At 37.0% G+C, this 16,651-nt stretch overlaps 1 protein-coding gene across 1 annotated transcript in view; it reads left to right on the top strand.

Moving 5' to 3' along the window:
* Positions 1-15,987, top strand: part of CIP2A (cellular inhibitor of PP2A) — a 36,639-nt gene extending 20,652 nt beyond the window's left edge. The window contains exons 12-21 of the mRNA XM_066620359.1: positions 563-662; positions 2,459-2,577; positions 2,755-2,947; positions 6,021-6,095; positions 6,183-6,293; positions 8,457-8,653; positions 10,184-10,297; positions 11,993-12,075; positions 12,922-13,061; positions 14,690-15,987. Of these exons, the coding sequence (XP_066476456.1) occupies positions 563-662; positions 2,459-2,577; positions 2,755-2,947; positions 6,021-6,095; positions 6,183-6,293; positions 8,457-8,653; positions 10,184-10,297; positions 11,993-12,075; positions 12,922-13,061; positions 14,690-14,860 (1,303 nt within the window). The 3' untranslated portion in view covers positions 14,861-15,987. The remainder of the gene's footprint in view (positions 1-562; positions 663-2,458; positions 2,578-2,754; positions 2,948-6,020; positions 6,096-6,182; positions 6,294-8,456; positions 8,654-10,183; positions 10,298-11,992; positions 12,076-12,921; positions 13,062-14,689) is intronic.
* The last annotated feature ends 664 nt before the right edge of the window (positions 15,988-16,651 follow it).

Here is a 16,651-nt window from a genome sequence, read left to right as displayed (position 1 = left end):
TAACCTCTTGATTTTAGAAATGGGCTATGTCAGAATGCCAATGCAAGGGAGGGCACCAGGATGAGGTCTCTTGTTATCTGGTGTGCTCCCTGGGGCATTTGGTGGGCCGCTGTGAGATACAGGAAGCTGGACTAGATGGGCCTATGGCCTGATTCAGTGGGGATGTTCTTATGTTCTTATCATAAATACATAGTTTCATCCAGTTGAACAAATTTTTTGAACACATTATTATAGTCCTTATGCTGTCAAATAACTGTCAATATGGAAGACAGATGATTCACTATTCAGCATTAGCTTTTGCTAACATGCCAAACTTATTAATAATTTTATATTCTGTGAATGAGAACTTGTGGTTCTTGTTTTAAGGGAAGTCATTCTATCTAGTATGTGTTTCCATATTAAAAATCAAAATCCAGCTTTTTCAGAATTGTAGGAATGAGTTATTGTGTGCATCTTTTTATATATAATGGATTATTTAGTGTTAGATATTGTGTTTAACATTTATATGTACACTTTATATGTACAGTAATTTTAAAATATTCTTCATTATTACTTCCATTAGCAAGCTTGCTGCCAATGTAATTTTAAAAATATTGGATCTTATGAGCAAACTTAAACAGTTCGTCCCTAACATGGAAGTCAGCTTTTACAAAGTTCTTCAGGTAAGTTTTATATTTTTTTTAAATTCTTGTTAAGATAGATGGTGTACACAGTCATTTCATAGTTGTAATGACAATTTTAGAAACCTAATAGAAGCTTTTGAAACCATGTAAATAATCACCTCTGTCTTGATTGGGAAGGGTAACTAGAAACATGATTCTATGCATGTCTACTCAGAAATAATCCCCACTGAGTTCAATGAGACTTGCTTTCAGGTAAGTATGTATAGAGTTGTTCTATTAAACTTCTATAACTTTAAAAAAAGTCTTCACTAATCAGGTACAGTGATCACTTGATTCCCATTTTTAGTAACAGTTTTTTAAAAAAAATAGGAGCTGTATTTGTCACTGACTCCAAGGTACTGAAGAATGAAATTGCACTAGATGTTGTGTTATAGTACAGAGGCCCAATTGTACCTATGCTGGAGATATTGTAGTTATGAATGGCTTAAGCTGGCAGGTGATTGGGCTTGATGACCTTGTAGGTGCATTCCATCTCTATGACCTCCAGGCTTCCCAGGTCCCCCAATGCCCTACAGTGGTTCTCAAACTTTTTAGCACTGGAAGCCACTTTTTAGAATGACAGTCTGTTGGAACCCACTGGAAGTGATGGCGTTAACATGGAAGTTATGTCATGGCTGGAACTGACATCATAAAGCAGGAAAATTTTCATATCCCCATATGAGAAAATCAAATTAAGTAAATTAAAAGTTTAAAATAAGTTTAAGTTTAAAAATTTAAAATAAAGAAGAACCTTCCTGACCCTCCCAAGCAGTTGTTGATCCCTTTAAAAAAAAAATTCCCAAACATCCCAAAGGTTACAATCCTACCTACACTTACCCATTGATTTTCATTGTTAAAAGCATATACATAGTAGCCTGTTAAAAATACAACTCTGGAACATTTCCCCAAATGCAGTCACATATAGTAGCATCATGTCTAATATTTTAAAAATAAAATACACATTGAAATGAATGGGGACACCTTCAGAATTGACTTGCAATCCACCTAGTGGGTCCTGACCCACAGTTTGAGAAATACTGCCTTATAAGGCATTACAAACGTTGCTTCTGATTTATGTTAAAACCGGAAGTCACGGTTTTTCATATTTTTGACCATTCTGAGGCTCGCAGTTCCCACGTGTGGTCGCATATGGCCTCTGGGGAATGGAACCCCCATGGATAATGAGGGCCCCCTGTAATGTTTTTCTTTTAATCTGTGTTTCTCAACCAGTGGTACTCATACCACCGGTGGTACTTCACGTGGTGTCCGGTGGTACTCATGGGGCCCTCAGACCCCCGCCACCTGGCACTGAGACCAGCAATGCAATGTGACAAGAAGCAGTAGGAGGCTCAGCAGACTGAACTCCAGTGTGCACTTTTTGCATGCCCATAAAATTCTGCTTGTCTGCCCTGAGTCTCTTACTGGTGTTTATGTTGCTTTTGGCTTCCCAAAAACTTCCAGTGGTACTTCTAATAGGTGGACTATGCAAAGTGGTACAGCAGGGGACAAATGTTGAAAAATGCTGATCTTAACAGATCTAATACCATGCTCATGTAACATGGTTCAGCTAAAAAAAATTTGGTTGTGTGGGCAGAAAAGGAAACGGCTGGAGGAACACCAAGACATTTCATTAGAGAAAGTTCTTAGTGTTAAATAGACGAATGGAACATTGTTCTATATCATAAGGGTACATAGGTGAAGTAAACATAAACAGTGTGTTCCTTATGTGTTTGCTTTTGTTGTCGCCTACCTTCCTTAAAGAGGATTATCTGAACTGTCAAGTGGTTTGTGTCTAGGACCAACGTTTGGTTACGCCTTTGGCTTTTGCTCTAACATCTGACCACAGAGAGCAAGTACAGGCTGGACTCAGAATCCTGTTTGAAGCAGCACCATTGCCAGATTTTCCTGCCATAGTGTGAGTTCCTTATATTTGACCTCAGACATTATTTTGTCACATTTATGTTTGTCTAACTGCTGCTAATTTTTGCCTTGAATTTTTTTTAAAATCCTTCCATTGCTGTTATATTTATCATTGTTCCCAATTCCTTCCTGCTGATTTAATCTTTTTTGCATTTGTTTACTTTTCATGTAGGCTTGGTGAAAGCATTGCAGCAAATAATTCTTATAGGCAACAGGAAGCAGAGCATGTATCTAAAAGAAGCCGCATGCAAGCTTCCATGACTTGTTTTAACTCATTAAAGTCTTCTAATGTCTGCCCTCCAAATGATGATGCTACAGCTTTCAACATTCAAGACCTGATACAGAAACTTCAGTCTGGCTTGGAGGTTAATACAGTAATTTTAACATATATTTTAGGGTATAAGCAACATCTTTGAAATGGTCTATATAAAATGCAACCAAGTATGTTCTGGTATCTGAAAGCGTTTTAGAAAGCATTTTACAAAGGAGTAGAAGGAGTCAGTGCAAGGTCACACTGCTAGGATGATTCAAGACAGTAGTTTAGTAAGGAACTGAATCTGTAATAGTCAAGCCTGTAATAGTAAAGGATTTAACCTGTCTCCACCAACATTTGTAGTACTTCTTTGCACGTAAATAAGATTGGGGGTGCTAACTTTTTATATATATTTGAATGTTTCAAGCCAAAATAAATCTAGGCATTTCTGCAAAAGCATCCATGTCTTGCCTGATGAAAACTTGAAAACAGATCAAACCCTAAAAATTTTTTCTCTTCCCCCCCATTGTTTTGGCTGCATGTGCATAATATTTGTTTGAAGTGTTTGGAGCCTCACAAATCCTTCTAACAAACCTCAGCTTTTTCTTTCTCTACCAGAAGAGAATGAGTGTGCACATACATGCTATTGAAGCAGCTGTGTTGGTAGTGGATACCAACTGGCAGATAGAGAGCAAGAGGGCTTTGAGTAGAACAATATCTGAGTAACGAAACCCTCTGAAGCTGGCAGAAAAAAGTGTTTCTGTGGAACTGCATGGACACTAAAATAGGAGGGCTATGTGTAGTCACAATATTTCTAGACATTCTGGCCATGTTACTCTGCTGCCACACTATCTTGTGACTTTCAGCTATCTCTAAGCAAGATAAGGTATGGAGGAATTATCAGCAACATTTATTCCTTACCTTATTCCATGGAAGGAATAGCAACACTATTTCTTTCATGCCTTAACACCATGCAAAGTACATTAACGAAGTTGCACAAACACACTAAACCTGCATTGGGTTAAGAACAGCATCAGGGTCCTTTGTTGGTAGGCATTTTATTTTATTTTCCACTGAAACTGGTTTGCAAGTAAAAGTGAGATGATCAGTGCACCTGATCCTAAAAATATATACCAACATTTTGTTAAGGTTGAGAGCTATCTTGTAGCCACTCTTGTACTCTCTTCAAACCTCTCACAATTTCCTCTGCCATTTCTTCCTCAATCTGATTAGAGACTCTTCTTCAGTGTTTCATTCTCCCCAAACCTGCTGCTGCTTCCCTTATTTTTAATTGCCTCTTCCCTTTTTTAGAACCGAAAGCAGTGATTTTCAACCTTTTTTGTCTTGAGGCACACTGACAAGGTACTAAAACTGTCTCAAGGCACACCATCAGTTTTTTTGACAATTGACAAGGCATACCGTGCTGTTGGTGGGGAGCTCAAATCCCCATTGCCCCTATTAACAAATGACCCTCCCCCAAACTCTCGCAGCACATTTGCAGACCATTCGCGGAACACCAGTGTGCCATGGCACAGTGGTTTAAAATGGCTGACCTAAAGAATCCATCCCATGCACCCTAGGAAATTGTTCTTATTTTTTTTTCTTCAGTGGCTTGTGAGGCACGTTTAAGATAAACAACAGAAATTTATGAGAAAGACAGAAACTAATACATTGTGCTTGCCAACTCTTGTTAAGAGCTTGTGACTAAAATAAGTATGTTGGAAAGACTGGTAAACCACTCCTTTCAATCTTGAATTAGAAGCAAATTAAGAGAGCTTAAATGTTTTCTGTATATGTAACTTCAGTCTACATAACTATACTGAAAAAACAATTTTTAAAAAGATTTTTTTAATCTCCTAAGTGTTTATGAACCAAGAGAAGAAAGCATATGAGGAAAGGTTTAGTATGGCTTTTGTATTGCCTGTGTTTAATTTATGAATAAAAGATAGAGCTTTATCTCATTTCTTAGCTTTGAGCAGAAATGCTCAAGAAGACCTAAAGAAAGAGAGCTCATAATAGTGTGCCTAGTTGCTTTGTGAAGCCAAAGATAGATATGCTGATTTTGTGTATACCTACACAGAAGCTTGTCCTTTGCTTCAAGAATTGTATGGTATCCACTTTTTTCATTAAAGTTTGAATCAGTAAACACAGCATAACTTATTTTTCTTACTATAATTAAAGACGAAAAACATTAGGGCTGCTTTCTTTAATTTTTGGGCTCTTGCCAAAGATCCATTTATACAGGTGGGACCTCTGTATCCACTGATTTGGTGTCCATTGATTTGACCCACCAGTGATACCGAGGTCCATCTTTAAATGCCTTGTAACATTTATCTGACATCCTGTGGCAAGGAGTTCCACAGACCGACCACACGCTGAGGTCATGCTGTAATTTCATTGCAGTATTCACCCCATCTAATGGCTGAATGTCGTATATTGTTTATACTAATGCATTCTGGGGTGACAATGGAGGAGCAAGAAATCTAGAAGTGGGTCTTTAAAGCTATTTTTTCACTGATTTGGTATCCACTGATTTTTTTATCCACTGGAGATTCTGGAACAGAACCCCAGTGGTTAATGAGGCATGGCCTGTAGTATAGATAGATGGAAATGTGGCATTCATTTGTTTTTCTCCACACAAAGTTGTGATGCAAGTATTCATAGTCATAAGATCAGCAAACCCCAGCAACTTTCTTTCAGTCTTGGTATGTCACAACTTTACGACTTTATGTCACTCTAGACATATCATAATATCACAACTTTATGGCACCTTTATGTCACTTGTAGTATTGCAGATCTCAAATATAAACTGTAATAGAGTATTTTGAACATTGTCTGTCTTGGCTTCAGTACCTTGAAAACAATTTCTTTTTAAACCTAGAAATTTATATCCCATCTTTCAGTTCTCAAAAGGTTCTTCAAGCTGTCATCATGCCACATAAGATAAATATGAACTACTTTGTTCTGTTTAAAATGCAATTACTTTATTGCAAACATTTTAAAGAAATGTCAACATAATCCTATAATTCATTAATACATTCCTTAATTTATGCTGATAATGATTTCTGTAATAATACAGCTAATACATGTTGGAGGTCTGCCAACCATGGTGGTCGTAATTCTGTTAAGCTTTTTATTGTCCAACTAGGTATAATTTTGACTTAAAGTTTCCGTGTTTCCCACAGATAAAGGAATCAGTCACAGATGTGAGGGTATCTGAAATAATGGATGTGTATGAGCAGAAACTATCTGCATTAGCAGTGAGTACGTATTTAATATGTGTATTTGTTTCATGTGGTAGTATCTGTATATTTGTATCTAAAATATATTTCTGCACTTGCTTCTAGTCCAAAGAAACCAGGTTGCAAGATCTTTTGGAAGCAAAGGCATTAGCTCTTGCTCAGGCTGATAGACTCATTGCCCAGTATCGTTGTCAGAGAGCTCAGGCTGAGTCAGAGGTGGGTATACCTGAAATAATTGCATAAAAATTAATTTGTAGAATGCTCACAGCTGCACAGTGAAAGATGGTGTACAACTGTATGTAGTATTTCTAGAGGTAGATTATCCTTGTACTGAAATCTTTTGAAATGGCTTTCCTGATACTGATATCACTTTTGCATGCATACTAATCACTCCTTGCATTAAATTGCTTTGCAGTTGACTCTCTTGAAGTTTATATGGCATTAATTTTAAAATTACGCAGTGTCCTTTATATGTGTTGCAAATAAAGGCAGCTTTACAGCCACAAGGCAGCTTACAAAAGGTAAAACACAAAGGAAAATATTACAATAGCATCAAACAGGTGGCCGACCTTTCAACTATAGGGCTCCTGGATCTTTAACAAATGGGGATTTCAGCGGGTGCAGCTTGTTATCTCACAGATAACAGGTTGGTCCCAACTGTCATAAAACACACAAGGCTTACTAAAAAACAAGTAATTTAAAAGCAATAAACAATATGATATACATGGTTCAGAAACAATTTAAAAGTCCAGCCAGATACGTATTCAAGTTGAAATGGATAAACAGCAAGTCTCCCTGTGTAGGAAAGTCCAGAGCCCCTGCACTATTACTAAGAAGGTTCTTTTCCTGTGCCTGACGATTAAATCTCACTTGGTGGTGGCCTCTCTCTCAGGATCTGGGATCTTAAGGGAATAGAGGGTCCCCGTGATACTATGGTCCGTGGTTCTCACACATTTAGCACTGGGATCCACTTTTTAGAATGAGAATCTGTCAGGACCCACCAGAAGTGATGTCATGACTGGAAGTGACATCAAGCAGGAAAATTTTAACAATCCTAGGCTGCAATCACACTTACCCAGGAGTAAGTCCCATTTACTATCATTGAATATAAAAGATTCTTTTATATACTATAAAAGAATATTATTATTATTTCTTCTACCCCGCCTTTCTCCCCAGAGGGACTCAAGGCGGCTTACAACAAGGTTAAAACGAATTTAAAAACATAATTTAAAAACAGATAAAAGCATATTAACAACATATCATAAAAACTGTAGTCAGGTAAAAAGAGCATAGAGCGGCAAATCATAAAAGAATCAGGCCTGTAACCAGGTATTTAAAAAGATATTAAAAGATGTTGAAAAGATGTTAAAGACCGGGAACTCAGAAGACATGTCTAAACAGAAGGGTCTTCAGGCCTCGCTGAAAAGTTTCAAGAGAGGGAACAGTTCTTAAATCAAGGGGAAGGGAATTCCATAGCATTGGTGCCACTACTGAGAAAGCCCTATTTCTTGCCACACATAACTGCATAGGTGGCGGCACTTGTAAAAAGGCCTTCTCAGATGACCCAAGAGATATATAATACATAGTAGCTTGTTAAAAGTACAGGTCTGTAACATTTCCCTAAATGCAATCATATACCATTGTAGCATCAAGTCTAACATATTAAAAATAACATATTGAAATGAATGGGGACCCACCTGAAATTGACTCACGATCCAGCTTGTGGGTCCTGACCCACAGTTTGAGAAACACTGGTTCAGACCATTTGGGACTTAAAAGTGAAAGCAAACATGTTGAGTTGAACAGAAGTCAAGCATCCATACAAAATAAGTGTTTTATACACCATCTGGTTTGCTCCCTCTAGAATCCTAGCAATAATGTTCTACACCAGCTCAAGCTTGCAGACTATCTTCAGTGCTGGTTCCATCTAGTTGGCATAGCAGTCATGTAAGGATGTGAAAATTAGGCTGCAATCCTATACAGACTTTACTGGAAGGAAGCCCCATTGAACACCACGAGACGTGCTTCTGAGTAGACATAGGATTGTACTGTCAGTCACTGCAGCCAGGTCCATCCTTTCCAGGTTCAGCTACAGCTGGCTCTCCAACTGAAAGTGCACCCCGGGCTTCCAGGTACAACTCTGCATCCACAACAAACTCAAAACTGAATTTGATCTTTTAGGGGGAATCCAGCCTGTATCCAAGACAGGTCTAGTCCCAGCCACCAGATTAGCAAACAGCACTTGGTAGTTGGTGCTGTTTCAATGTAGTTCTACTGGTAGAATTGTTATAGACCAAACAGAGTTGGTGCATAGCATGAAATGCATTAGCAAGCTTTTAAGCCTTTAATGGAAAACACTTTTCACTGGTTTTTTACCAGGCTAGGACACTTGCTTCAATGTTGAAGGATGCTGAACGAAAAAATGAAGATCTTGAGGCCTTATTGAAAGCACAGCAGGTTGAAGCTGAACGAGCACAAAGTGATATTGAACAACTTTTTCAGCACAATAGAAAGCTGCAGACAATAGCAGAAGAACATGAGATATTGCAAAGATCTTCCATTGACCTTCTTCAAAAGTAAGGGGTTAAATTTGCTGTAAAAGATTTGTATGGAAATGGATGTTAGCAAAATAAATTCCCCTCTCCTTCCCTCCTCAGAAAGTAAGAAATTAATTATCTCTGCTCAGAAAAAATTATATAAATCTATATGTACGACAAAACCAGTGTGTGTGAAAGGGTATTGGAGCAATGATTTTGTATGTCTGCAAAATTTTTGTGGATATGTTTGTGTGGGGTCAACTGCTAAGTGCCGAACACAAACCACCATATTCAGCTGTAGAAAGTCTTGGAAAAAGCACTTTAAAAAAGTGACCTTGTAACTGTTTGGCCACTACTTGACTTCCAGAAGCACAATCATTTATGTAATAACTCTGAAGTCATCCATGAGTGTTCAAGCCTAAAAACATGGTGGGAGAGACAGGAGCATGTTTGTTTGCCATGCCCCCTGGCTCGCTGTACACTGAGCATTTGTCTTCAAGGTCAGAACCAAGGAGAATTTCTCAACACTTTCCAGTCTTGGTCAGCCAGAATTATAGGACATGGGGAGAAACTGCCTCTGCAGTTGAGTGGTGAATGTTATGAAAGATGGTTTGGGGAGCAGGGAGATGTGGCAAACCAGCATGCTGTCATTCCTTTTCTCTTCTCCCTCTCCATTCAGCCTCAACGCAGGGATGATGTTTGCACAAATACTCATTTTTATAACTACCACTACCTTCCTTACATGTATTTTGTGACCTCTAAAAGCTTAAGAAAGAAACCTAGGCAATAAAAGCAAAAGAACTTCTTGTTGTGTTTAAAGCAAACATCTATAGAAGTACAAATAAAATTTTTCTGGTAAGATTGGCTTACTCATTTCAAAGCTTAGCAAAAACTGAATTCTGCATGTTTGCTAATTTCTGGCTTGCAGAATTAGGTGGCAATGGTTGATCTCAGCCAGGAATCATTTTAGTAATTCCTGTACTCTTGCTTAGTTGTGGTGATCATCTTACTTAGTATGCAGTTGGTATCTGAGATTGGGATCTCCACATTTTCTTTACACTCTTACAGCAACAAGCTCTTGTTTGGACACCTAAGCGCAGGTGCCAGAAAAATCCTTAGTCGGTCCCTCCAGTGTTAATACAGCAATTCAGAAACAGTAGCAATAGTTTGCTTGACAGTGAACTGGTTAGAATTAAATCTCAAACATTTAAAGATGAGTGGAAATCTGATCAGAATTTCATTTATATCCCACCATTTAGATTAAAACCTCATAAGGCAATGTAAGACTTAAAATGCCTAACAATAATTAAATAACATTGCAGTCATAAGTTATGACGGTTTAAAATCCTGCAGTATAGTAGACTAAAAAGGCTTTTACTTAACTGAAATTTGAGACTTATATGGCAAGTTGCACTGAAGCTATGATAAGGCTTACATGAATCCATAAAACACAGAGTAATCACTGGAGTGTCCTAATCTTGAAAGTAAAAATGTTTGCATATATTATCAAAATCCTTCTTCATGAAAAATCAGAGCATTCATTGTGGGTAATACTTTGAAATCTTGTAGGCATGAAACAATTGAAAGACAATACACAGATTTGCAGGTAACATGTAATTTGCTGAATAAACAACTTGAAACAACTAAAAAGTTGAATGAATCGCTCAAGCAACAGAATGACAAGTAAGTTCACTTTTTATCTTTATAACGTTGAAAAGGAGGGTGTATCTTTTTTTAAATAAAATTCTTCCATTTCTTTGGTGTGCTTGGAAAAATTCTGCTTCTCATTTTTTGATCTCAATTTTTTGAAGTGTGTTTGATCTTGCTTTCTTAAGAAACAATCATGATGAAGGTTATAATCAAGCCAAGACATACGACTATGTAGCAGTACTGGATCTCTTTATTAATGTTCCCAACATTTATTTGACTTTATAAGATTATACTGCAAGATAGCATAATGATTTTTAGGGTATTTTGAATCTCTGCCAGATGAATTGCAGTACTTGATGTTTAATGTTTCTGACCCAAACTGCAGCCATTCACTGAACAGTTTCTAATCTGCACAGATAGTTTTGACAGTGCAGTGTATTTGACAATGATTAAGGACAGAGAGAAAAGATGTGAATATAAACTTTTCACTTTTCTTTTTTTTCCCTTGCATAATGGACAGTTAAGATGCATACTGCACAGTCAAGGTTAGGACTGAAACTTAGAGCAGCATTTCTCAATGTGTACTCTTTGGAGCCCTGCAGCTCCCCAAGGTCATTGTTAGGAGTGAAAACGGCTCCAGAGACCACAAAGCGCGAGATCCTCTGCCTTAGAGAAATTCAGCAGCACAAGTTTGTGATGATCCCTTAAATCTGCCTGCATTGGTTGTCTGCTGTGTCACTTAAAATAAGACTTTAAGACTTTAGTGTTCTTGTTAAAGCTTTAGAAATGCAAACTGTAATCCACAGTGATGGATTACACTCATTCTCATTCTTAAAGGTTTCCAAGAGCATCCTCCTTGGAGAGCCTTATCAGAGAATGCCCAAACTACTCTTAAAATCATACAAGTTCAAAAAGGAAAATATGTAAGAGCTGCAGAGATAGCACCCTGGGGCAGGGAGGGGGCAACTGTGTGTACTTGCTGTTACCTTGTTTTTTTAAAAAGTTTCTAGCATCAAACACAAAACTATAAATTTGGCAATATAAATGTATGTGTGTTAAGATTTAGAAGCAAAATAGAGATGTGCATGCAACACTGTAAAGCAGCAAATACAGATTGAATATCCTCCTGTCCATCTCATGAGAATTGAATAGTCCAAGGCTTCTCTTCAAACAAGGTGTTTTGTGTTTTTCTATCTTTTAAATCCTATGTTCATATAGATATTTTAGAAATAAACTTGTTCAGCATTTCCTGACATAAGTATTGGAAAGGGGAAAACCCAATTTATGTTAATGCTGGTGATGGGTGGAAGATATTGCCTTATTTTTTTCTGTTAAATCATAAGATAAGATCTGTGGTTATTTTAAATGACTTTCAAATATAGAATGTTTGAATGTTAAGTTTAAAAAAAATCACATTGCAAGATGGTGTGAACTGAATTGGTAAAAAACAAGGTCTCTGCTATTTTAAAATACTAGGTTATAATTGAAAGTTTGTATAGTCTGTTTTTAAGTTTCATGGCCAAACGCCTCTCTTCTGTGGTTGGCAATATGAAGGAAATATTAATTAATAGCCTAAAAATATAGAGGACGATAACTATGCAGAAAGTATACAACTGTAAATTTTAACTTTACTAAAAACACTAATAGGCTGCTGTAAAAGATGTGGAGAAAAATCAGGACTCCTCTGACATTCTTGGCAGAATTTTAATATTGGTCCCTTTTTTTCAGAACTGTTGCTCAGTTGCTAGAAACAGAAGAGCATAGAAAAGAATTACACAAACAGTTGCAGGATAGAGATGGAAAAATATCAAGTAAGTTAGTGTTTAAGTCCTGTATCAGCTTCCTCAGAAATCTTGCTTTTAGAGACCACGACTGGAAAATGCTGTTCTCCTGCAATGTTATCTTTGAAAGTCTGTACATTCTCAAAGTTATGCAAGTTAAAAGAAGAATGCTGAGCCATGCTTAAAAAAAGTGGTAGCTTGTTTTATGTAGATGTGATCCCCCAGTTGTTTTTGCTTTGAGAAGGTTGTAACAAAAGCCGTATTTACAGCAGAGAACTTTTCAAAAGCTTCCAATTATTCTACTGCAGCATTCCTGTAATAGTATAAGCATATTGTCTTGTATCCTTTGCCAAATACTGGGAGTTCCCTAATTGAAACTGATCGCAGGTTTTATGACCTTTTTTTCTTATCTGTCCAAAGAGCAGATCTTTGGTCATGGCCCAAGAAGCAGCATTCCTAATAGCCATATAGTCAGTACTCTCATACATTGAGCAAATGGTGGCTGCAATAGCTATTTCAATGCAAGTGCCTTCCATTTGTATGTTCAGGATGAATTAATATATTTGTTTTAAAGGCAGGTGAAGCAATTAAACAAGCAAGTAGCACCTTCCCATTTAATTACAATAAATGTTTGCTTCGTTAGTACTTCATTCCTGTGTTTTAACCCTATTAAAATCAAGTGTCTCAACATGTTTCTGTGGCAGACTGTGCAATGTATCTTGAGCAGGCATGCTGTTGTGACTGTGGAAGAAAAACTGTCAATATTCGATAGGTGGCAGTGCTGTGTAACTCATGTAGTGGTAGGCTGTAGTGAAGTGTTGATGTTTTCATGCATTTTGCAAAAAACATAACTTTCTCTTACAAATTCCTCAAAAGGTTTACAACAGAAGGCAAAGCTTCAGGAAGAAAAACTGAGAGCCAAGCAGAAGGAAAAAGGAGATATGGAAGAAACCATAGATATTCTTAGAAAAGAATTAAGTAAATCGGAGCAGGCAAGAAAAGAACTGAGCATTAAGGTAAGCTTTTGCATGGGGGGTATTGTTTATGCCTCCTAAGTTACTTTCTATAAAAGTACCACAGTTACAAATACCTAATAGTGGGTAGGTGCAATCTTATGACCAGTAATAGAATCTGTGGCAAACCTGTTTGTTTTTGGATTGAAATGCTGCTTCCAGTGTTCCCCACCACCACTTTTTACAGGAGCCAAAAACCTCTTCACCTCAGATATAAGAGCCATTTTTACTTAAAAATAAAATGCTTAATATAACTTTTTTGGATGCATATGTTGTTGTACTATCCACTAAAATGCAACATATCTTTCCTGTCTGATTTCATCTGATAGTAGAAGCATGTGTTTGCCTATCTGTTTACAAGCCATGATTGCACAGGTTTATGCCTTCAGTGTGTATTATTTTGGCCATTTCTTTATGATGTATGTAATCTATAGTGTGAAGATAATATTAATAGGCATGCTAAGAATTTTTTACTATATTTTTTGGTAGAGTAGTGTAATATATAGCCTTGTAAGGTGCTACCAGTCCACATTTAAAACTTAATAGAACACATTCTAGTTAATTATATCCTTTCCTCTGGCCATCCCATTGTTACATTTACTTGTTTTGTTAGCCTTTTGGTGTCCACTGAATGCTATGCGCTCTGAAAATCTGCCTTTCCTATGCATAGCTCTCCACCCTTAATTATGCTTGTTGCACCTCTGCTTGCCTTACTCTGCTTTTTATCTAGGCACAGGTGTACCTGCCCTTCCCCCTTTCATCTGTGTAATCACTATTGCCATTGAACATATGAAGCTCTCTTATACAGTCTTATAAACTCTCTCTTGAACTCTTATACCTTGTTTCATCTAGCTCAGTATCATCTGTTCAGACCCCCAGGGTTTCCAGGAGTGGTCTCTTCTAGCCCTACTTGGGGTACTAGGGATTGAACCTGGGATCTTCCACATGTAAAGCATGTGCCATACACAGCCCTATTCACTTTGTTGGCATGACCTGTCATATTCTCTAGGCCTCTTCTCCTGAAATCACAGGTGATACCAATTATTTGTGACATGCAAGCATTCTTTCACAATGGGAGGCAGGTTTATCTGCTCACCTCATGTCTTATCTCTTTTTCACATGAAATTCTCCAAATGCAATGCTACTTCTAGCTAACAGCAATAATTTGCACTCTGGGGTAGCCAACAGCTGGTACCAAACCATTATTAAAGCATCAGTGTATAAATGTATATTCTATGTGATTTGCTAATATTCATTCATGATTAAGTATTTCTTAAGTCAGCCACATGAATATACAATCACTTCAGATATGACATCAATTTGTGATTTGTGATAACCATAGTTAAGCATCTAAACCATGATTTGATCTTCTAAATGTACTACAAATTATGGTTCACTTTCATTTTATCAATGCTCAGGTTTTAGGCTCACTATCTTCTCCACAGTGCTGTAGCCTTTGGAGGTAGATAATGACCGTAACTATTGGTTGAATTGACAAACGGCACAATAGTTGAACTTCCTTAAGCATGTTTTCATGTGATGTCTGAACTGAGTCTTGGCTTCACCCAGTAGGTGATTAGGCCAAGTATGTGTGTTGGAGATTATTGAATGGCATGTCATGTGTACTTTAGGCATCTTCAATGGAAGTTCAGAAGTTACAGCTTGAAGGACGATTGGAAGAAAAGGAGGCCGTAGTCAAACTCCAGCAAGAAGAGTTGAACAAACATTCTCATATGATAGCAATGATACATAGCTTAAGCGGTGGCAAATTAAGTGCAGAGACTGTGAATCTCAGTTTGTAGAACCTGATATTGTCCAGTATTTCACTAAAAAGAGTCAACCAAACGTATAACTTTGTTACATAAAGGAAATACCAGTATTGTCATTGAATATTTTGTGCTTTCTGGATATTGGCCAACTTCTGTTGACATTAATGTTGCTCACAGCTATCAGTTGCTGTAAGGGCCTTACTTCCTTGTTTGACAAGCAATTACTTGGCATTGCTTTGAAAAAAGAGCTGATGAGATCCTTTTGGTGCACATCCTGCCACGAAAGGTAATTGGGGTGAGGTGGGTCTTTACTTTGAGGCTGATTTGACAGGTTTTTAAATCTGTGTTAATGCCTGCATTTAAAATATTGGGCAACAAAGTCTTTACAAACTCGGAAATCAGAGTAAAAATAGGCAAAATCAGTATTATACCAAGATACAAAAAGTAATGAATTGCACGTGACACAAATTCCTACATAATGTTTTAAATGAATGTACAATTAGAAATGTCCTAGCTTGTTCAAGTGTGTGGCTATAAAATGCTGTTGATCTTGTAATGTCTAATTTTCAAGTATGTGTATCCAGCACAATTCTTTTATCTCTTAGATAGTACTTCTTGCTTTCCCAATCTTTAGGTTTCTAAAGGTATCTGTAGCTAGTCAGTTTTATCTGGAGCTCATTAACTGTCAATCTTCATAAAGATGTTATGAAATGTTTTTAAAACCTTCATTATTTAGATATATATTTTTCTACAGTTGGATAAAGAACTCTATGCATTTTTAAACCACTGTCCAACTTTTTAAAAAGCAAATTCACTTTAATATGAATATACATTTAAAAATAACATTAACTTTAACTTTATTTTGTTAAAAGTACAATGCTCTATATGTTTTGCATGCATTTTCACAAATGAAATCTGACAGTGATTGTAGGCATTAAAATTTCTGAAACTCTGTTAGTGCCGAGTCAAAATGTCAACCTATATCTTTAAAGTTTTGACTTTGCTTTGAGTTCCGGTGTCGTTATCTTCTGTTTTATCTGTGTGGCCTTCATACTGTAAACTGCAAAAGCCATTTTAGAACTTTTTAATGAAATATTTATTAGGGGGTGTCCTTTTTGTAGTTTTTGTATTAGAAGTTTTCTCTGGGAAAGGAAATAAAACAAGCTCCAGATTTGTGTGTGTTTAATGTACACTATAAAGCACAATGCTTGATTCCCATATTCATGGTTTTTACCTTCTTACTTTTACTTCAGCTACATCTATTATGTGCCGATAAGTTTACTTTCAAGGAGGATAAGAACAGCATTTCCTTGGCCATTGAAGCACAGTTCTCACAAACATCAGACTTGGTTAACCCATTTCTGGATTGTATTACTTCACATTGCAGGTGGGGACTCACTGATTGAATGCTGTTCCTCTATAAAGACTCTTCCTGCACATGGAAAACCAAATGACAGCTAGAAAGTTCTGGCTTTACCTTCTACCTGGTGCTGATTTTCTATCAGTAGAGAACTTTTAGGTGTAAGGTATTTAAAAATGTCTTAGTTATATTTAAACAATAATGGCAGCTATGCTCAGTTTTAGAGATGGAGCAGCAATCTGAGTTGTTAGCCATTTGAAAAAATAAAATTTCAAAAATGGAGCCATCAGCATTGTTGTAAACAAAAGGAAGTTTTTAAAATCTAGCTTTAGAAACTATCTTCTTTCTATGCTGGATAAACTAGAAAAACTTGAAACCCACTGTTCACTCTGAAACATGGTGTGTGCACACCTCTGTAAGCCACTCACTTTTTTAAATTGCATCCAGCTCTTTGCAGAAAAGAA

This window comes from Tiliqua scincoides, chromosome 3 (genome assembly GCF_035046505.1).
Source record: "Tiliqua scincoides isolate rTilSci1 chromosome 3, rTilSci1.hap2, whole genome shotgun sequence".
In the NCBI taxonomy this organism is placed as follows: Eukaryota; Metazoa; Chordata; class Lepidosauria; order Squamata; family Scincidae; genus Tiliqua; species Tiliqua scincoides.
This window is presented reverse-complemented; position numbering and strand designations above follow the sequence as displayed.